Below are 20,126 nucleotides of genomic sequence, written 5' to 3' on the forward strand. Positions count from 1 at the left end.
ATACTCATATAAATCATTCATCTTATTCTCCAGCTCTGGAAATTTTTCTACCAGTTACAATTAAATGCTCTGCAACAGTTTCAATACTGACAAACACTCTTCAGTTCACACTGTTTGGTAATATTACTAACATAGGGAATTCTGCAAAGACAAAGCAAGTGTTGGCAGTTGAGTTACTGGATCTTCTCTGGAGGGTATTACTAATGGATTCATTAGAGGTTTAATAAAAGTGACTGTGCCTCATTCAGAAGCTTGCCATCACTCTTCTTGCAATTCTGACGCGTGAGAAGGGTACAGTTCCTTTTTGTACAAAATGTCACGTAGCTCTGGTGATGTGTAGTATGGTCTCTCTGGAGAGCCGTCATTCCGTTCCAAATCTTCACCTGGTTTCCCAACAACGACACAGCAGTAGAGGAAAAGCAGAAGAATCCAAGTATATCAGAGGTGATGAATGGAGGACAAGGTGACAGCAAGAGGAAAGAAGGGAGAGAGTAAAAGAGAAAGATGCAGATAATAATCAGAGCCAGCAAAAGAACATATTGCAGCACACATATATAGACAGAGCTCAGGATGGTGATTAGCAATGAGAGATCAGAAAAAACAGGTAGCTAGAATTACTGTAAAAAAGACCATGGCTATCTATACTTGAGAGTGAATTCCCTTCATCAGATAACAAATTGGAGCTTGGCTCAGTTCGTTCGTTCGTACACGTACGTGTACACACACACACACACACACACACACACACACACACACACACACACACACACACACACACACACACACACACACACACACACACACACACACACACACACACACACACACACACACACACACACACACACACACACACACACACACACACACACACACACACACACACACACACACATAAACAAAGCCCCAATTTATTTGACAGGATATTCTCTGAGAATGTTAGCAGAAGCTCCAGCCTTTCACATTCAAACAACTCAGGACCTAGTTACCTCTGGATCTGAGGATGTACAAAGAGTACAGGAACAAAACAAGGCTGTCTATGACTGACTCGACACTGTCAACCCATAATTGACAAGGCAGCAACCGTTTGTTTCAACATGAGCTGGGAATGTATCCAGAGGCAGATCCCATTCAGGTTAAAGGGCCTAACTCTGTCCAGATTTCTCATGAGTGAAAGGGGGTGGGTTAGTGCGTAATCCACACAACAAAGGCTCCACTGTAATTGTGAAAATACAACAGAAAACTGGATTGGAAGATAGCTAAAACTAAAAGAGGGAACTAAGTAAAAGATCCTGTTCGAGGGAGCTAATGGGGATGAGCTAAATGCAAATAATTAGATACAGAAAATGTCTGAAGTCATAAACATCAGCTAAATTGGCAAGAAATTTGACTAGCATGGACTATGGACAAATTTGGTCCTTAGCAAAGTACAGCTCAACTGAATCCAGTCTTTCAACAAATCTTAAATGAAACCATGATTACAATGACAACTGATGCGGATTTTAAACTGTTCCTCTGAGACAAAGATAAATTCAGTACTCTCATCTTTCTCCCCGGTTTTTCTAAAAGTAGCAACCTTCACTGGAGTACAGTGCAGTGAATGGAGTATGGTCTGAGTCACGGTCATTTTAGGAACATTGGAGCAGAAGGAGACTATTTATCCCTTGATGTGGCTCAATCTTGTCTGCAGTATGGCCAAGGTAACAATTGTCAATCAAAATGGACCCGTATTTAATTGATATTCACAAAGGAGCTAATTCTTGGTTCATGCTGAAACCAGTTGAGGCCCCTATAGAGCACCAAGCTGAGATTCATTAGTTCAGCAGTAACTAGGGGCTGGACTTTGAAGCTGCAGATGACAAAAAAATTCAGCATCATTCAGAAATAACAAGAATAAACTCAGATTTTAAAGATATAGATCATACTTTTCTGCTTAGATGCTTAAGATAAATAATCAAAGCTTTCACTAAATCATTAACAAAGCATCAGATCTGAATTTCAGCCCTCGCTGAGAAACACAGAAGCACATGTATGATACTCACAGAAACAGAGGAACAGTGTGTCCACACACATAGCATAGACACTGAAGAACCCATGTGCAACAAGATATGAGCCAATAATCAGAGTCTGTAACACAGAATAATAGGAATATTACTGGCACAGTCAGCTTTCCTCCACTTTCTAGATGATTCATTATCATTCAATACTATTACACCCAGCATCAAAACACATGGCATAACAATATTATCACATACAGTGTCTATAAAATGTATTCACCCTCCCCTTGGAAGTTTTATTGTTTTACAACATTGAATCACAGTGGATTTAATTTGGCTTTTTTTGGCACTAATCAACAGAAAAACACCCCCTTGTGTCAAAGTGAAAACAGATCTCTACAATGGAATCTAAATTAAGTACAAATATAAAACATAATTGATTGCATAAGTATTTACCCCCTTTAGTATGACACACCAAATCAGCACCAGTGCAGCCAATTGGTTTTAGAAGTCACACAATTAGTTAACTAGAGATCTAGTGTACAGTCAGATGTTTCAATTGATTGTAATAAATACACACCTGTATCTGGAAGGTCCAACTACTGGTGAGTCAGTATCCTGGCAAAAACTACACCATGAAGTCAAAAGAACACTTCAAGCAACTCCGCGAAAAGGTTATTGAAAAGCACAAGTCAGGAAGAGATGGATACAAGAAAATTTCCAAGTCACTAAATATCCCTTGGAGTACAGTTAAGTTAATCATCAAGAAATGAAAAGATTATGGGACAACTGTAAATCTGCCTATCCTCAAAAACCAAGTGACCATGCAAGAAGACTAGTGAGGGAGGCCACCAAGAGACCTATGACAACTCTGGAGATTTACAAGTTTCAGTGGCTGAGACGGGAGAGACTGTGCATACAACTGTCGTCCAGGTGCTTTACCAGTCGCAGCTTTATGGGAGAGTGGCAAAGAGAAAGGCACTCCTGAAAAAAAAACTCACATGAAAAAACTCGGGGGTGACCTGACAAAGGACAACCATGGCAATCGGGTCTTTGGCACTGAGCCTAGTTCCGTGGTGCAGAAAGGAGAGAAGAAGATGAGGAATACGGTAGTCATAGGGGATTCCATAGTGAGGAGAACAGACAGGAGGTTCTGTCAGCCTGATAGAGATACCTGCATGGTGTGGTACCTCCCAGGTGCCGGGGTACGGATGTCTCAAATCAGGTACGGAGTATTCTGAAGGGATTGGGTGCACAGCCAGGTTTTGGTACACGCTGGTATCAATGACATAGGTAGAAAAAGGGAGAAGGTCCTGAAGAGAGAATTTAGGGAGTTGGGTAGGAAGCTGAAAGACAGGACCTCCAGGGTAGTAATCTCAGGATTGCTGCCTGTGCCACAATGCCAACAGGTGCAAGAATAGCATGATCAGGAATATTAATGTGTGGCTGAGAGACTGGTGTAGCCTTCAGGTTCCTGGATCAATGGGGCCTCTTCTGGGGGAGGTATGACCTGTAGAAAAGGGATGGGTTACAGCTGAACCCAAAGGGGTCCAATATCCTAGCAGGAAAGGTTTACTAGAGCTGTTAGGGAGGGTTTAAACTAATTTGGCAGAGGGATGGAAAACACAGTGATAGGGCCTAGGAAGGGGAAAAACAGAAATAAATCAAAGATAGCGTGCAACAGAGATGATAGGAAGGACAGGTAGGAGATTAGGCATAATCACAGCCAGTGAGATGATTTACAACAGAAAGCAACAAATACGGGACTGAAAAAGTTATATTTGAATGCATGCAGCACAAGAAATAAAATGGACGATCTTAAAATTCAGCTGCAGATTGGCAAGTATGATGTCATGGCCATCTCTGAAACTTGGCTAAAGGATGGCTGCCATGGGGTGCTGAACGTCCAAGGATACACGGTGTATTGGAAAGATAGGTTAGTAGGCAGAGGGGGTGGTATGGCTCTGTGTACAAGAAGTAATATTAAATCATTAGAAAGGGATGACATAGGATCGGAAGGTATAGAGTCTCTACGGGTTGAGTTAAGAAATGGCAAGGGTAAAAGGACCCTAATGGCAGTTGTGTACAGGCCTCCAAACAGCAGCCTAGATGTGGATTACAAATTACAAGAAGAGATAGAAAAGTTGTGTCAGAAGGGCAATGTCATGATAATCATTGGGGATTTTAAAATGAAAGTGGATTGAGAAAACCAGGTCAGTACTGGACCTCAATGGAGAGAATTTGTAGAATGACTAAGGGATGGCTTTTTAGAACAGCTTGTGTTGATCCCACTAGGGAATTGGCTGTGCTGGATTGGGTGCTGTGCAATGAACCAAAGGTGATAAGAAAGCTTAAGATTAAGGAACCCTTAGGGAACAGTGATCACAATATGATCAAGTTCATTTTGAAATTTGAGAAGGAGAAACTAAATTCCAATGTGTTGGTATTTCAGTAGAATAAAGGAAATTACAATGGCATGAGGGGGAGCTGGCCAAAGTTGACTGGAAAGGGACATTTGCAGGAAGGACAGCAGAGCAGCAATGGCAGGAGTTTCTGTGAAAAATGAGGGAAGTGCAAGACAGATATATTCTAAATAAGAAATTTTCGAATGGAAGGACACTACCATGGATGACAAGTGAAGTCAGAGCCAAAGTAAAAGCAAAGTAGAGGGCGTATAAGGAAGCCAAAGCTAGTTGGAAGATAAAGGATTGGGAAGCTTTTAAAAACTTGTGGAAGGAAACTAAGAAGGCCATTAGGACGGTAAAGATGAATTATGAAAGGAAGCTGGTGACTAATATCAAAGAAGATATTAAAAGCTTTTTTAAGTATATAAAGTGTAAAAGAGAGTCGAGGGTAGATATCTATGGTCTGATGAAACCAAAATTAAGCTTTTTGGCCATCAGACTAAATACTATGTCTGGCACAGCACATCATCAAAAGCATACCATCCTTACAGTGAAGCATGGTGGTGGCTCCATCATGTTAGGGGGATGCTTCACTGCAGCAGGCCTTGCAAGGTTTGTGAAGGTAGAGGGTAACATTAATGCAGCAAAATGCAGGGAAATCCTGGAGGAATTGCGACTTGGGAGAAGATTTGTTTTCCAGCAAGACTACGACCCCAGCCAAAGCTACACAACAAAGTTAATGTCCTGGAGTGGCCAAGTCAAAGTCCAGTTTTCAATCCAATTGAGAATTTGTGGTTGGTCTTAAAAAGAGCTGTTCACCAATGATCCCTGTGCTTGAGCAGTTTTGCAAAGAAAAGGGAAAAATTGCAGTGTCCAGATGTGCAAAACTAATCCACACAGGCCATGACAGTAATTGCTGCCAAAGGTGCATCGACTAAATACAGACTTAAAGCAGGTGAGTAATTATGCAATCAGCTATTTTGTGTTTAATAATTGTAATAAATTTAAACCAATTTGTAGAAATTTGTTTTCTCTTTGGCATGAAAGAGTCTTTTCTGTTGATCAGTGTCAAAAATGCTAAATTAAAATCCACTGTGATTCAATGTTGTAAAACAATAAAACATGAAAACTTCCGGGGGGGGGGGGGGGTGAATATTTTTCATAGGTACTGTATATTTGTTATTTTCCAGACTGCTGTAATTGATAGCTATCACACCATACTGAGACGGTCACACATTTCACAATTTTTAGCATCCCTCAAAATATTCTCCTTTTCTGTTCTGAAATTAAGGCTCTCTCAAAGTTCAAAGTAAATTTAATGTCAAAGTACATAATGTCACTATGTATGACCCTGAAATTTGTTTTCTTGTGGGCATACTCAGAAAATCCAAGAACACTCAAAATGATGGATAAACAATCAATGTGCAAAAGACAACAAACTGTGTAAATACAAAAAAAACAATAAATATTGAAAATGTAAGACGAAGAGTTGAAGACTGTATAGGTTATGGGAACAATTCAGTAATGGAGCGAGTTAAGTTATGCCCTCTGGTTCAAAAGCCCGTTGGTTGAGGGGTAATAACTGTTCCTGAACCTGGTGGTGTAGGTCCTGAGGATCTTGTACCTTCTTCCTGATGGTAGCAGCGAGAAGAGAGCATGGCCAGGGAGGCAGGGGTGCTCTGGGCTGGTACCATTAGAAGCCTCAGTAAGTAGTTATGGTAGCTGTGGCACTGCATTATTGGCACATTGTTGGACTCAATCCTACATCTCATCTGCCATGAATGCTTTCATTCCCTCCCTCCTTACACATACACACACGCCTGCACAAGCTTTCCAGCAGGACGTCACCAGACTGCAATTAGCAGCAGAAATCTAGGGCACATACCCCTCCCCAATCCAATGTGCTGAACACAAATGTAAATGTAGCTGAGATCAGTTAATTAGCACAGTGAAGGTGAAAGGTGTAGCATCTTTCTAGTTTGTACACCTTGGTTATTCATTGTGTATTGGTGGAAGACTAACATAGTTGTGCTGAGAGGTTTGAGTGTGGGCTATGTAGTTAACACATGCAACTCTCTCACCAGCAGTGGAAGCCAGTAATAATTCAGAGCTGGCGTCTTGTCCTCCAATATCGTTATCCGATTAGTGAAGAAGAAAAATCCAAGGATGCCTGAGGATGAGAAAAAATAATCAAATCAGTGAGTGATCAACTTCAATGCACATGGTCATATTGGCAGGTTGAGCTCACTCTCAACAACCCTCCAAACCAGAGGCTTCCTAACCAAACACTCCTACACCATTCTCCATATCCTTACTGGCCCTTAAGCCTACCTTATGAGCTTCCACACCAGATGTCAGCAGCCTTCGACAAGGCAACTCCAAATCCAAACCTGACCCCATAGGAGATTGATCAATGGTGAGAACTCACCTGCTTCTGCCCAGGATACAGAGCTGCAGCGCCAACCACCGTCTGGCTGGGATCAGCAAACTCAGAGTGGAGCTGGAACCAAGTAGCAAATCTCTACCTCAGAGTGGACATCATGCCACATCAAGTTGTGCATGGACTTCTAGCACTATCAACAGCAGATTCAGCATAGTGACCACTGGACCCTAACACAGGTTTGTGCTACCAAAACACAAGGACATAGGGAATGGGAAACTTCCCAGCAAGAGGGTGGAGTAGAGATGGGAGCCCCTCAGAGAAGAGAGTATATGCCAGGTGCAGAGAGGGAGGCAGGTTTCCACCCAAGGCATGGAAGCACAGGGTAGAAGGTTTGTGCATACTAACCTACTCCTCCAACTATGAGCAGCTTGCCAAGAAACAGAAGGAAATCCGTGACTTTGTCCAGAACAACCACCCTGAGAAGAAAAAATATCACCAACTGAGTGATCACAACGATACTGTTTCAGCAGTTCAAAATTCCCCTGAACACACTTGTTGCATCACTCCACACCCCCCCAACCAAGTCACTTTTTCCCCACTCACGCAAACACTTGCTCACACTCTCACCGGATGATATTTCTCATGAGTAGGAAGAATGCATTCTTTGCTGAGGTGCAGAAGTTACTCCCATAAATTGAAATCTGAGGGAAGAGAAACAGTGAGAGCAATATTGGTAAAACCCTCTTTGTTGATATAAATATTCTCTTCTCTGTGTAACGTGTTCCAATTATCACCTTAAACAAGTAGCATTCTGAGCCAAAGTGAGTACCGTCAACCTAACCAATTGCAGAGCTAATTGTGACAAAAATGAAGGATGTGTTCACCATCCAACAATGCACATAGCAACCCAAGCAAACCACCAGAGCCACAGAACACAAAACCATGCCCTTCAGCCCATCGTGTGCAGGCTGACCATTAAATACCCTTATATACTAACCCCATTTACCAGAAATTGATCCACAGCCTTGCATACCTCGATGATTCAAGTGCTTGTCCAGAAACTTAAATTTTGCGATAATACCAGCTTCCACCAACCCTTCAGGCAGTATGTTCCAGATTCCAACAACCCTTTTGGTGACAAAAAAATACTTCTCTGATCCCCTCCAAACTATTTAACATTGACCCCCAAGTTTTAGATAACTCTGCTATGGAGAAAAGTTTCCTTCGATCTACATCCTACCTCTGCCCCTAATAATTCTGTTTGTCTTAATATTAAGTTCCCCCTCAGCCCCCTCTGCTCAATCAAAAACAAACCATTTTATCCAGCTTCTCCTCATAATTGAAGCACTTCCTCCTACCCCCACTCAAGCATCATCCTTATGAATCACTTCAATACCCTCTGCAGTGCAATTACATCCTTCCTTTCGTGTAGTGACCAGAACTGCACACAGTACTTCAGCTGTGGCCTAACCCAGTTTTATAAAGCTGCAACATACCATCGCTACTTTTATGCACCATGCTCCAGCTAATAAAAGATAAGCATTTTGTTTGCCATCTTCATCACCTTATTTAACTATGCTGCCACATTCAGAGATCCTTAGACTTGTACACCAAGGTTCCACTGTTCCTCAAAACTCCCTTGGACCCTATTATTCATTGTGTATGTCCTCTATTAGTCCTCCCGATGTGCAACTCTCAAAGTTAAGAGGAATAAATTCCATCTACCATTGTTCTTCCATCTTATCAATGTCATTCTGTAGCCTAATTACCTTACCCTCAAACCAATACTCCTCCCCCCCACACCTGGCACCACACATTAGTAACAGCAAGGAGATCCGGAACACTTCACTCAGCAAAGAGTAGTATCTGTAGTGGTGGTCTTCCAGATCTGTACAAACAGACTAAAGGAATAAAAGGAGGCCAGAAAAAGAAAAAAAATATAAGAGAAACACACAAACTAACTGAAGAAAAATGTGTGAGAGAGATCTGCGGGAGTTACAGCAGGGAAAAGTAGCAACAGAAGCAAAGACAATAAGGAGGCAGACAAAGGGATGAGGAAAGAGAAAGGAAATAGGATGACCTGAAGAAATAGTGGTGATGGGAGGGGAAGATCATTTGAAGAAAGGATAAAAGAGTTTTCGTTGGACTTTATATCACATCTGATGACCCTGTCTTTCTCTGTCTTGCATCTAAAGGACAGATGGTCAGTACAACGAAGGGAACAAGGTGGGGCAGTAGGAAGATGGACAGACCCAGAAGACTGACCAAGTCACCAGTATAATGAAATTGTAGACAAGGAATCTCAGAAACAACACTGTAAATGGCAAATCATCGACCACTAAGGCAGATGTGTTGAATAATTCCTGTGCAAAGAAACATGATGATTCAAGCACTCACCATTATATAAGCATTCCTGTTCAAAAACTTCAGGAATTTCTCCAGACACCAGAAGCAACATTTTAAGCAGGCCAACAGAAATTTCGTAACTTTGTTTTCTGAACCTGTAAACCACAATGATAACAAATTACATCTTTCACCCAGTCCTCAATAGAATGAACACATCAACCCAACCAACAGATCACACAGACCAACTTTAAAACCCCGCTCAGAAATAAAAGAGGGAGGGAATCCACTGGGTATCAAAGTTCCTAATATTACTGGTGGTTAAAATTGTAGTAAGTGACACTGAGTTAGACAAATCTGTTGGAAATGTTCTGCAGCGTTAAATAGAAAGATAAATATGGGTAAGCTTGTCAAGGTAATATCTCTAGATTCTTGATAAGCTGTTACACTCGATTAAACCATTAGGATTATGAGATAATAGGTCAGCTTGGACTGAAGACTGGTTTCAAATCAAAGTAAAAGTAGAAGTAGGGTTAAGAGTAAAGAAAAGTTTTCTATATAGTCCATGGCTGGAATCCAGCGCCTGCAGATATGGTGGAGGGAGGTTCCATTATGGTCTTCCGGTCTTTCAAGGCTATGGGAGAGAGCTGGCATGGACACGATGGACTGAAGCCACTCTGATTCTAAGATCATCTGGTTGACTAGTGGACAACTGGAAAACTGCGGTGTCATCTACAGTATTAACATCTGCATCAATGACCACACCAGGACAAAGTATAAATGCAGCCATGTCTGGTGACAATACAGAGACAGGTGGTAATATTACCAATGAGGAGGATACAAAGAGATGATGAGCAGATTAGAAATTGTGCAAGAAGATAGCTGAGGGAAGAAAACATGAACATACACTCACTGGCCATTTTAATAAATACCTCCTGTATCTAAAAAAGTGGCCACTGACCGTATGTTCATGGTCTTCTGCTACTGTAGTCCATCCGCTTCAAAGCTCAATGTGCTGTGCATTCAGAGATGCTCTTCTGCACACCACTATCATAACATGTGGTTATTTGAGTTATTGTTGTCTTCCTGTCAGCTTGAACCAGTCTGACCATTCTCCTCTGATCTCTCACTAACAAGGCAATTTTGCCCACAGAACTGCCACTCGCTGGATATTTCTTGTTTTCCACACTATTCTCTATAAAGTCGAGGAACTGTTGTGCATGAAAATCCTAGGAGATCAGCAGTTTCTGAGATACTCAAGCCACCCCATTTGGTACCAACAATCATTGCAAAGCCACTTAGATCGCATTTCCTCCCCATTCTGATGTTTAGTTTGAACAACTCAACTTCTTGACCATATCCGTATGTTTTTATGCATTGAATTGCTGCAGAAGATTGGCTGATTAATTATTTGCATTAACGAGCAGGTGTACAGATTAAGTGGCCTCTGAGTGTATAAAGCAAGAGAAGCAGAACTCAATCATAAGTGGTTATCAGCACTACCAAACAAGCACACTGCCATAACTTGAACTGCAGGGGGAGCACCAGGTCCGACCTCTGGCCAGCACCAAGGGAGTTCCTGAGCCAATTTTTGATTAACCTGTATTTCGGATAAATCAACACCAGTCAAACTTACATAAACATATAATGAAGCTCTTTCTGTATGTTTTGAAGATTGACTACCAAATGTTGGCACAGAGTAATTTCAACAATTCCTATGAAGTAGTTAATGATGTTTAATAATTAGATCCTGTGACCAGCAAGCTAAATGTTATCATTAACTTTATGTAAGACATTTAGGAACCAAGAGAAAGTCCTGCTGAGACTATAAACAACCTTGATCTGATCACACCTAGGAGTTGTCATGTATTTTTGGGTCTTCACATGAAAGAAACAGTATGTTTGCTTGAGAGATGGTATGATAAAGTTTCAAAACATTGACTCAGAGGATCATGGGAGATTCTGAATGCATTACAAATGCAAATGTCAATAGGTTGTTTCCTTGGATTCAACTGTTGATGATCCACATGACAATCAATAAAACTGGGTGGAGATCTGATGGATTTTAAGATAGAGAAGTAGAAGGTAATATTAACAATGAGAGATTGTCTAAGCTAGGGGTGGCCAAGATGGCATGTGGCGCCGTCCTTCAATTATTTAAACCACACCTATAATTAAAAAGGATACATAATGATTATCTCTACGTACGAATGAGCCAGCAAATAATTTTTTTTACAACCTGAGAGTAGTGCAATGTTTTCATAGGAAACATCTTATGCTGGCTTGGCACCAGCTAGACGGTTATGAGAACATGTAATGTTGGATGATACATTTTGAAATCCTCACTATCCTGGTATACAAATCAGCACTTGGATAATAAGTGGTTACAATAACAAACCAATTTATAAGTGATGTTATTTTTCAATTATTTTTTTAAAAGACATGTATTAATAACTTTTGAAAAGATTTGCTAAAATGCTTCATTTCTTTAATCTGTCTCATACATTTTCTAAAACCAACGAATACATGTAAGTAAGCAATAGGACTCATGCTTTTTATTTGGAAAGTTCCATGATTATTGTTACTAACTGATTAATCAATAATAATTTCTGTTCAAAATACTCATAGCACCTGATTTTTAAAAAAAGATTATCACCAATTTGGCCACACACTCTCAAAAAGGTTCGCCTCCCCTGGTCTAAGCTGTAAAGACGCAGGGAAGAGGAAACATTTCTTTCCCCAATGTATTGTGCATCTTTGAAATTATTTACCCACAAAAAGTGCGGATGCTCAATCAACAAACATATTCAAAACTGATACCCACAGATCTTTATACTCCAATAGATTCAATGGGAATAGTGACTGCAGCTTTCACAGAATCAGCTATGATTTTAGTTAATAGCAAAGTTGGTTAGTGATTTGAGAGGAACTATACACCTGCTGTAATTAAAAGCATCAACTCTGCATTAGCCTTCAATGATAAATTAAAAGTCAATTTTATTTTACCACTGAAGTACATCATCATGGCCACAAACGCACCAATTTGGATATAAAATCTTTCAGTGATTCTCTACCTTGTTAAGATGCATAATTTTTGTTAGTACATCATACGGAAGTAATAAATTTATATGACACAAGTTAAGTACAAAGTTATGCTCCCACTTCTATCAAACACATCACATTTGACATGAAGAGCAACATCAGCTCTATGCTATCCCATTGTAAAGGCAGTACTCTCTAGTGCAACAATGGGTCATTTCCATTTTCTACACTACAGCCGCTCATATCAAGCAGAGGAAAATGTTTGCCCACACTCTGACAACATGAAAAAATGTGGCAGCAAGGTACAGTTATGAAACATAAGCATGGCAGCTTCTAACCTCCTGTGCATTTCTGTTAAGTGAACTGTTACAATTAAGAACGTTTATCGTGTCCAGTGCAGCTGAATAGGTCTGCTTGCCTCGTAGTCACCTGGAATCAATGGATATGTGCATAGGCACATAATTTGTAGGTCGAGCATTAATTGATAGATGGACAAGCCGACAAAATCGACCAATCATGTGATGTCACATGACAGAGTGATAAACAGTCACCCAGTGGATAGGACATCTCTGCACCTGTAAATTTTTAGACAAAACCAGCTTGATAATATTCCAAACACGAGGAAATCTGCAGATGCTGGAAATTCAAACAACAACACACACAAAATGCTGGTGGAACACAGCAGGCTAGGCAGCATCTATAAGGAGAAGCACTGTTGACGTTTCAGGCCAAGACGAGTCAGGATGAAGGGTCTCGGCCCGAAACGTCTACAGTGCTTCTCCTTATAGATGCTGCCTAGCCTGCTGTGCTCCACCAGCATTTTGTGTGTGTTATTGATAATATTCCACTGGTTTTCTGGTCCATTCTGATCAGCACAATCCAAAAGCCCCCAAGACTGAGTGATAGTCTGGATTCAGTGCTTTCAACTGGGAATTTTGCTTCAATAGGTTGCGGGGCTAACCCGTCTTGTTCGCCAGCTTGCTCTGGAATGAGGGAGTCACTTGGCCATTTCAATTGATTTCATGCTCAAGAAGAACCCCGTCACAATCAAGCAGCTGTAACTGCTCCCTCATACAAGTCTTCTGTGTGTAATGAAGTGTTGTAAGTGCCTTGAAAGAGTCAGAGCCAAACACTTCTACCTATGTCTTTTCACTGCATAGTAATAGTACATCCAGTGTCGAGTTCAAAGGGAGTTATCTATAAAACCAGATCGGAGGCAGAGGTCAGCAAACTTTTGCCAACTAGAGCAGGCGGAGTCTCAGCGTCGACAGTCAGTAGGCTCCTGGTAAAATTCACCACAATGGTAACATTGGAAACCAGGAATGTAATTCCCTTTTTTCTAAGCTAGGGACACTTTGTTAACATCAATATAATCAGCTGCATTTATAGGCAATGGGGATGTCGCCTCTCTTTGTACTTTGCACTGCTGAAACTAAACTGCATTTTTATCTGCTGCTTCCGTATCATTTGCTATATCAAACACCGACTTAATTGTGAGCTCTGATTCTGCCAATAGGCGATGTTGAATGTGAACATCACACATGCTGACAACACATCTATCATATCCTCTTGAACAGTACCAAAACAAAAATCACAAAATTCAGTCAGTTTCTTTAATTCAGCAACAAACGTTACTACTGATTCATTTTCTAATTGAATACGACTGTTGAACCCAAAGCGTTGCACAATAACTGGTTTAGGATTGTAATGAGACCCAATTAGTTTCACAAGTTCCCCATAAGATTTCAAAGATGGCAAATCGGGACTCACCAATCTTTGGGTGGTGTTGTATGTTTCTGGACCGCATACACTGAGCAAGATGCTGACTTTTAAAAATTGGGCTCAGTGGTGTTGTTTGCCACGAAAAAAACCGTCCAAATGTTCGGTGTAAACATTCCAGGGGTATTGTGAGTCACAATACTCTTCAACTTTTCCAGCTATTCTCATTGATCAATTGTGAACATGTATTCCAAAAGAGTGAGGGAGGCAGGAATATCAATTTCTCCTTTTGGTAAACTTCTATTCCCCACTTTAAGCTTTTACCTCTTCTCATCTGCCTATCATCTCCCCTGGTGCCCTCTTTCTTCTCTTTCTCCTATGGTTCACTCTCCTCTAAAAGATTCCTTCTGCTCCAGCCCATGACCTTTCCCATCCACCTGGCTTCACCTATCACCTTCCAGTTAGCCTCCTTCCTCTCACCCCAACTTTTTATTCTGGCATTTACCCCCTTCCCTCTCAGTCCTGAAGAAGGGCTCGGCCCAAAATGTCAACTGTTTATCCTTTTGTATAGATGTTGTCTGACCTGCTGAGTTCCTCCAGCATTTTGCAGACTTTCTTATGTGTATGATAAACTAAAAAACTAGTAAGGACAGCATAAATGGAACGCAGCCATGCCTTGCATGAGGAAGGGAACAAATTATCAGGAGTTTTGAGACTGATATGCACCCAGTAATTTCGCTCTAAGAACCCTGGATAAGGCACAGATGTGACCCTTCTCATTCGTTACACACTACTGGCACCATATCTGAAGGCACAAAAATTGTACAGCTAAATACTCCTCTTCCTCCTGAAGCACACGTAGAACCCTATTTTGTACCTGCATGGAACTCACAATCTGGTGTGAAGAGATAACTTCAACTTGGAGGAGTAGGGGCAATTAATGAGGCTGTGAAAAATGTTTTTGGATGGTTTAAGCCCATGGAGCTAAAGAGAAAATTTAAATAGTTTTACCTTTTAATTTCTGATCAATATATTCCAATAAAACTCTGATAATTTGGACAATGGCCAAGAGCAGAGATCCAAATGCCAAGGAGCCAACATGATATCTGCAGATACAGAGAGATGCAGTTAAAATGAATAGGAAAGAAAATAACAATAGTGTTCCAATATTAAGTATTACAAATCATGACACTTGTAATGTATACCTTTTTCAGTAATTTCTGTAGCATTAAAATCTACAATACCTCAGGCTCAAGCAAGAGAAAAGCCATTATTACCTAAAAAATAGGTAATGATAGGAATCTAGAAGATTATAAGGCTAGGATGAAGGAGCTCAAGAATTAAATTAGGAGAACCAGAAGGGGCCATGAGAAGGCCCTAGCGGACAGGATTAAGGAAAACTCCAAGGCATTCTACAAGTATATAAGACGATAAGACGTGAGAGAATAGGACCAATCAAGTGTGACAGTGGAAAAGTGTGTATGGAACCAGAGGAGATAGCAGAGGTACTTAATGAATACTTTACTTCAGTTTTCACTCTGGAAAAGGATCTTGGCAATTGTAGGAATGACTTGCTGTGGACTGAAAAGCTTGAGCATGAGATATTAAGGAAGAGGATGTGCTGGAGCTTTTGGAAAGCATCAAGTTGAATAAGTCACCGGGACCGGACGGGATATACCCCAGGATACTATGGGAAGCAAGGGAGGAGATTTTTGAGCCTCTGGCAATGATCTTTGCATCATCAATGAGGATGGGAGAGGTTCTGGAGGATTGGAGGGTTGTGGATGTTGTTCCCTTATTCAAGAAAGGGAGTAGGGATAGCCCAGGAAATTATAGACCAGTGAGTCTTACTTCAATGGTTGGTAAGTTGATGGAGAAGATCCTGAGAGGCAGGATTTATGAACATTTGGAAAGGCATAGTATGATTAGGATAGTCAGCATGGCTTTGTCAAAGGCAGGTTGTGCCTTACGAGCCTGATTGAATTTTTCGAGGATGTGACTAAACACATTGATGAAGGTGGAGCAGTAGATGTAGTGTATATGGATTTTAGCAAGGCATTTGATAAGGTACCCCATGCAAGGCTTATTGAGAAAGTAAGGTGGCATGGGATCCAAGGGAACATTCCTTTGTGGATCCAGTACTGCCTTGCCCACAGAAGGCAAAGGGTGTTTGTAGATGGGTCATATTCTGCATGGAGGCTGGTGACCAGTGGTGTGCCTCAGGGATCTGTTCTGGGACCCCTACTCTTTATGATTTTTATAAATGACCTGGATGAGGAAGCGGAGGGATGGGTTAGTAAATTTGCTGATGACATTTGTCAAAAGGTTGGGGTTGTTGTAGATAGTGTGGAGGGGTGTCAGAGGTTACAAACGGGACATTGATAGGATACAAAACTGGGCTGAGAAGTGGCAGATGGAGTTCAACCCAGATAAGTGTGAGGTGGTTCATTTTAGTAGGTCTAATATGATGGCAGAATATAGCATTAATGTTAAGACTCTTGGCAGTGTGGAGGATCAGAGGGATCTTGGGGTCCAAGTCCATAGGATACTCAAAGCTGCTACGCAGGTTGACTCTGTGGTTAAGAAGGCACACGGTGCATTGGCTTTCATCAATCGTGGGAAAGAGTTTAAGAGCCGAGAGGTAATGTTGCAGCTATACAGGACCCTGGTCAGACCCCACTTGGAGTACTGTGCTCAGTTCTGGTTGCCTCACTACAGAAAGGATATGGAAACCATAGAAAGGGTTCAGAGGAGATTTACAAGGATGTTGCCTGGATTGGGGAGCATGTCTTATGAGAATAGGTTGAGTGAACTCAGCCTTTTCTCCTTGGAGCGATGGAGGATGAGAGGTGACTTGATAGAGGTGTTCAAGATAATGAGAGGCATTGATCATGTGGATAGTCACGAGGCTTTTCCCCCAGGGCTGAAATGGCTGGCACAAGAGGGCATAGTTTTAAGGTGCTTGGAAGTAAGTACAGAGGAGATGTCAGGGCTAAGTTTTTTTTTCCCCGCAGAGTGGTGAGTGCGTGGAATGGGCTGCCGGCAGCGGCTGGGGAGGCAGATATGATAGGAACTTTTAAGAGACTCCTGGATGGCTACATGGAGCTTAGAAAAACAGAGGGCTATGGGTGAAGCCTAGGTAGTTCTAAGGTAGCAATATGTTTGGCACAGCTTTGTGGGCCGAAGGGTCTGTATTGTGCTGTAGGTTTTCTATGTTTCTATACTATTGCTAGAGATTTTAACCCTAGATAACCTTCTTCTGCATGCAACTCAACAAAACATATACGTCTGAAATCTAGAAAAATGGCCTGATATAATCAGCTGGTCCAACAATGCTGTTAGAAAATCAGTTGGTTTTAGCTTGTAGCCTCCATAATGACCTTGATTTCTTGACTTGTGCCATTAATTTCTTCTGTCTCACTTCCACTCCACACTGTATATATTTCCTTACCTTAATGCTGTCCTGGTCTTTCTTTAATTCTGCTCATTTCTGAAGGAAGCCAACCAGGTCTCGATTCAGAGTTGCAGCTGCACTTTCTGAACAAGCCAGAGGATGGCACCCACATCAAACAAAACAATCAGCAATGTTTCACTCATGGTAAGAACAAGCAGAGTGGAAGACTCCTGGGTTCTGTGAGCTTTCTCTGCTATTCAGTAAAATCACAGCCGATCCTGTGCCACATACAGGATTGCACAAAAGCCCCATGGCCACTCTATAATTTTTAAAATGTCTATGACTCTTGTACACAATGACTGAACAATCACTGAGTTAGACAATTCCGGAGTTACTCCTTTCTCCCAGTCTCAATCCTAAATGGCTGACCCCTCATCCTGAGGTTATGGCCTCAAGTTCTGCATAAATCCTGTTACTCTCCCAGAATCTAATATTTCAATAGAAACACCTCACATTCGAAGTCCTACTCAATGTCTGCTCATAGCACTATCATATCATCCAAGCAACCAGTGAATCAAGGCAAGTATACCTTGACTTGGGCAAGGAAACAAAAATTGCAGTACTTCAAATATGGTCAGACTGAAGTCCCCCAGAACTGTTGTGTGCCCATCTCTTCTGGGTATAGAGGCCTGATCCAGGACCAAAATCCTATCAGCAAATTTGTACACTTCTCTGTGGCCTTACCACTCTCCATCTCAGTACCATATTGTGCCTTACTGAAATCCTTGTCTTCTAAATAGTTCTCTGCCTTTCCTTCATATCATTATCCCACCCATCTCCTTGGCAGATAAGTCTTCAGCTACCTAGGTCTAATGCAAATTCCCCAGCTAATCTCAACTCCTCTCTTCTAAAACACAGGCTATACCACCCCCTCCCCTTTACATCACTGACCTCATTAGGTTCACTGTCTTCAGAGGTTTCTCTGTTAAGAATGCTACACAGAGCAAATGTCAGCTCATTAACGGACATGATCTGATATGGTGTGGCAATGAACAGTGGTATGAGTAAGATAAAGATATGTTACAACTATACAGTCACAGCAGAATTTCTTAAAGTGTAATTTGATCCTGTGCCTTGACCTTTCTTCATCACCAGCACCTCCTATTCCTGACATCCCTTGGCAGAATGCTACAATCATGTTTCCCTCCCTTTATCCAGAAATTCTCACAGTATAACGTATCAAAGTCCAGTGAGGGTAATATTAGGATGAGAGAGGAAGGAGGTAATCTAAACTCATGCTTGACACAACTACCAACCTCAACAGCCTTACAATGCAGCATGAATCACAAAATCAAAGGTTTGGACGATGGCCTCATCAAAAAGCAAAAGAAAAAAGGAGTTTAAAGAAAATCACAGACTTCAATTTCTGAGGAAACTTGGAATGACATTTTTAAAATGGTTAACACTTCATCATTATGTGCCTGTCATTCCCTTTTACAATTTAAAGTGGTTCATAGGGCTTACGTGTCTAAAGATAAGCTATCTCATTTTTATTCTGATATATCCCCTTTCTGTGATAGAGGTATTAATGGAGAAGCTTCATTAATTCACATGTTTTGGACATGTCCAAGCCTTGAATGATACTTGAAGGAAGTATTCCAAACTTTCTCTGTTCTTTTCAAGGTAAATTTTAAGCCTAACCCTTTGATCGCATTATTAGGTATTGTTGTTGATACCTGATTTGCATATTTTGGCTTTTACTTCTCTTATAACTAGGAGGGCGTTCTTGCTTAAATGGAAGGATGCTGTTCCGCCTACTCATGCTCAATGGTTACGGGATGTTATGTCTTGCTTAAATTTAGAGAAGATCTGTTGTTCAGTTTTTGAATCTGGCCAAGACTTTTACACATTGTGGGGACCATTTTTGAGTTATTTTCAAAACCTTTGATTTGTTGTAAAAGTACAGATGGTGGCTAATAATATATTTTATTATATGATAAGGGTTTCCCCCCTTTTTTCTTGCTTTTCCTAACAGATCTGACTTTCGTAGTGGGTTTAGATTTGTTTTCTGTATAACAAAATTTTTATATTTCAATATTACGATTTAATTTAATTTTTATGAATACAGGGTTTTGTAATCGTAACTAGTTTTAATACAATGTATTTGGTACTATTTTATTTTCTAATTTTGACTTATAATATACATCTTCTTGTACTCTGTATTCCTTTATGCAGAAACTAATAAGAAATATTGAAAGAAAATCAAGCAAACAGAAGTGGCACTGACCATAAAGATTTCATAAAATTTAAGACCATGCAGATCACTGAACTGTCAATCAGAACCACACTGTTGGAAAGCCACACAAGATACTGAGGAGGATTGACAGGGAGATGCCAAAAGCCTAGAAAGACAGTGTCATTCAGTGAAATAAATTTTTTCAGCAGGCTTGAATCTTTGCAATTGTCCACCTCAGACATTTGTGGATATAGAGGTACTAAATATATTCAAGTAGGAGATAGATACTTGAACTTCAGTAGTTATGGGGATAATCTAGGAAAGCGAAGCAACAGCTTACTAAATGGCAGAATGGTCACAAAGGGATGATCAACTCTGACATGTTTCTATGCTTGGCTGCAAATAAACAGAGAATCAGAGTATCCAGAGTTTAACCATTGTCTGGCTTATCTTCTTTCCTCACAATAGCCATTTCACCCATTCAGGAAGGCAGTTTTAAAATAAATCACAATCTTTGCTAGTTCAAGCTATCAAGGGACATGGAACAAAGGTAAACAATGCTGATGCGCTGGTCAGACAACATCCGGTGCGATTCTGGCATTGGTTT

At 40.8% G+C, this 20,126-nt stretch overlaps 1 protein-coding gene across 3 annotated transcripts in view; it reads right to left on the reverse strand.

Annotated features, from left to right (window-relative positions):
* Nucleotides 1-20,126, reverse strand: part of LOC140740223 (choline transporter-like protein 2) — a 107,446-nt gene that overhangs the window by 2,172 nt on the left and 85,148 nt on the right. For 2 of the 3 annotated variants that reach the window (XM_073069296.1, XM_073069295.1), the window contains exons 16-22: nt 14,901-14,995; nt 9,183-9,286; nt 7,413-7,486; nt 7,191-7,261; nt 6,484-6,572; nt 2,043-2,127; nt 240-383 (exon numbers count right to left, since the gene is read on the reverse strand). In XM_073069296.1, coding sequence (XP_072925397.1) covers nt 259-383; nt 2,043-2,127; nt 6,484-6,572; nt 7,191-7,261; nt 7,413-7,486; nt 9,183-9,286; nt 14,901-14,995 — 643 coding nt within the window. In that variant the 3' untranslated portion in view covers nt 240-258. The remainder of the gene's footprint in view (nt 1-239; nt 384-2,042; nt 2,128-6,483; nt 6,573-7,190; nt 7,262-7,412; nt 7,487-9,182; nt 9,287-14,900; nt 14,996-20,126) is intronic. The other variant, XM_073069297.1, reaches the window with a different exon arrangement.

This window comes from Hemitrygon akajei, chromosome 16 (genome assembly GCF_048418815.1).
Source record: "Hemitrygon akajei chromosome 16, sHemAka1.3, whole genome shotgun sequence".
In the NCBI taxonomy this organism is placed as follows: Eukaryota; Metazoa; Chordata; class Chondrichthyes; order Myliobatiformes; family Dasyatidae; genus Hemitrygon; species Hemitrygon akajei.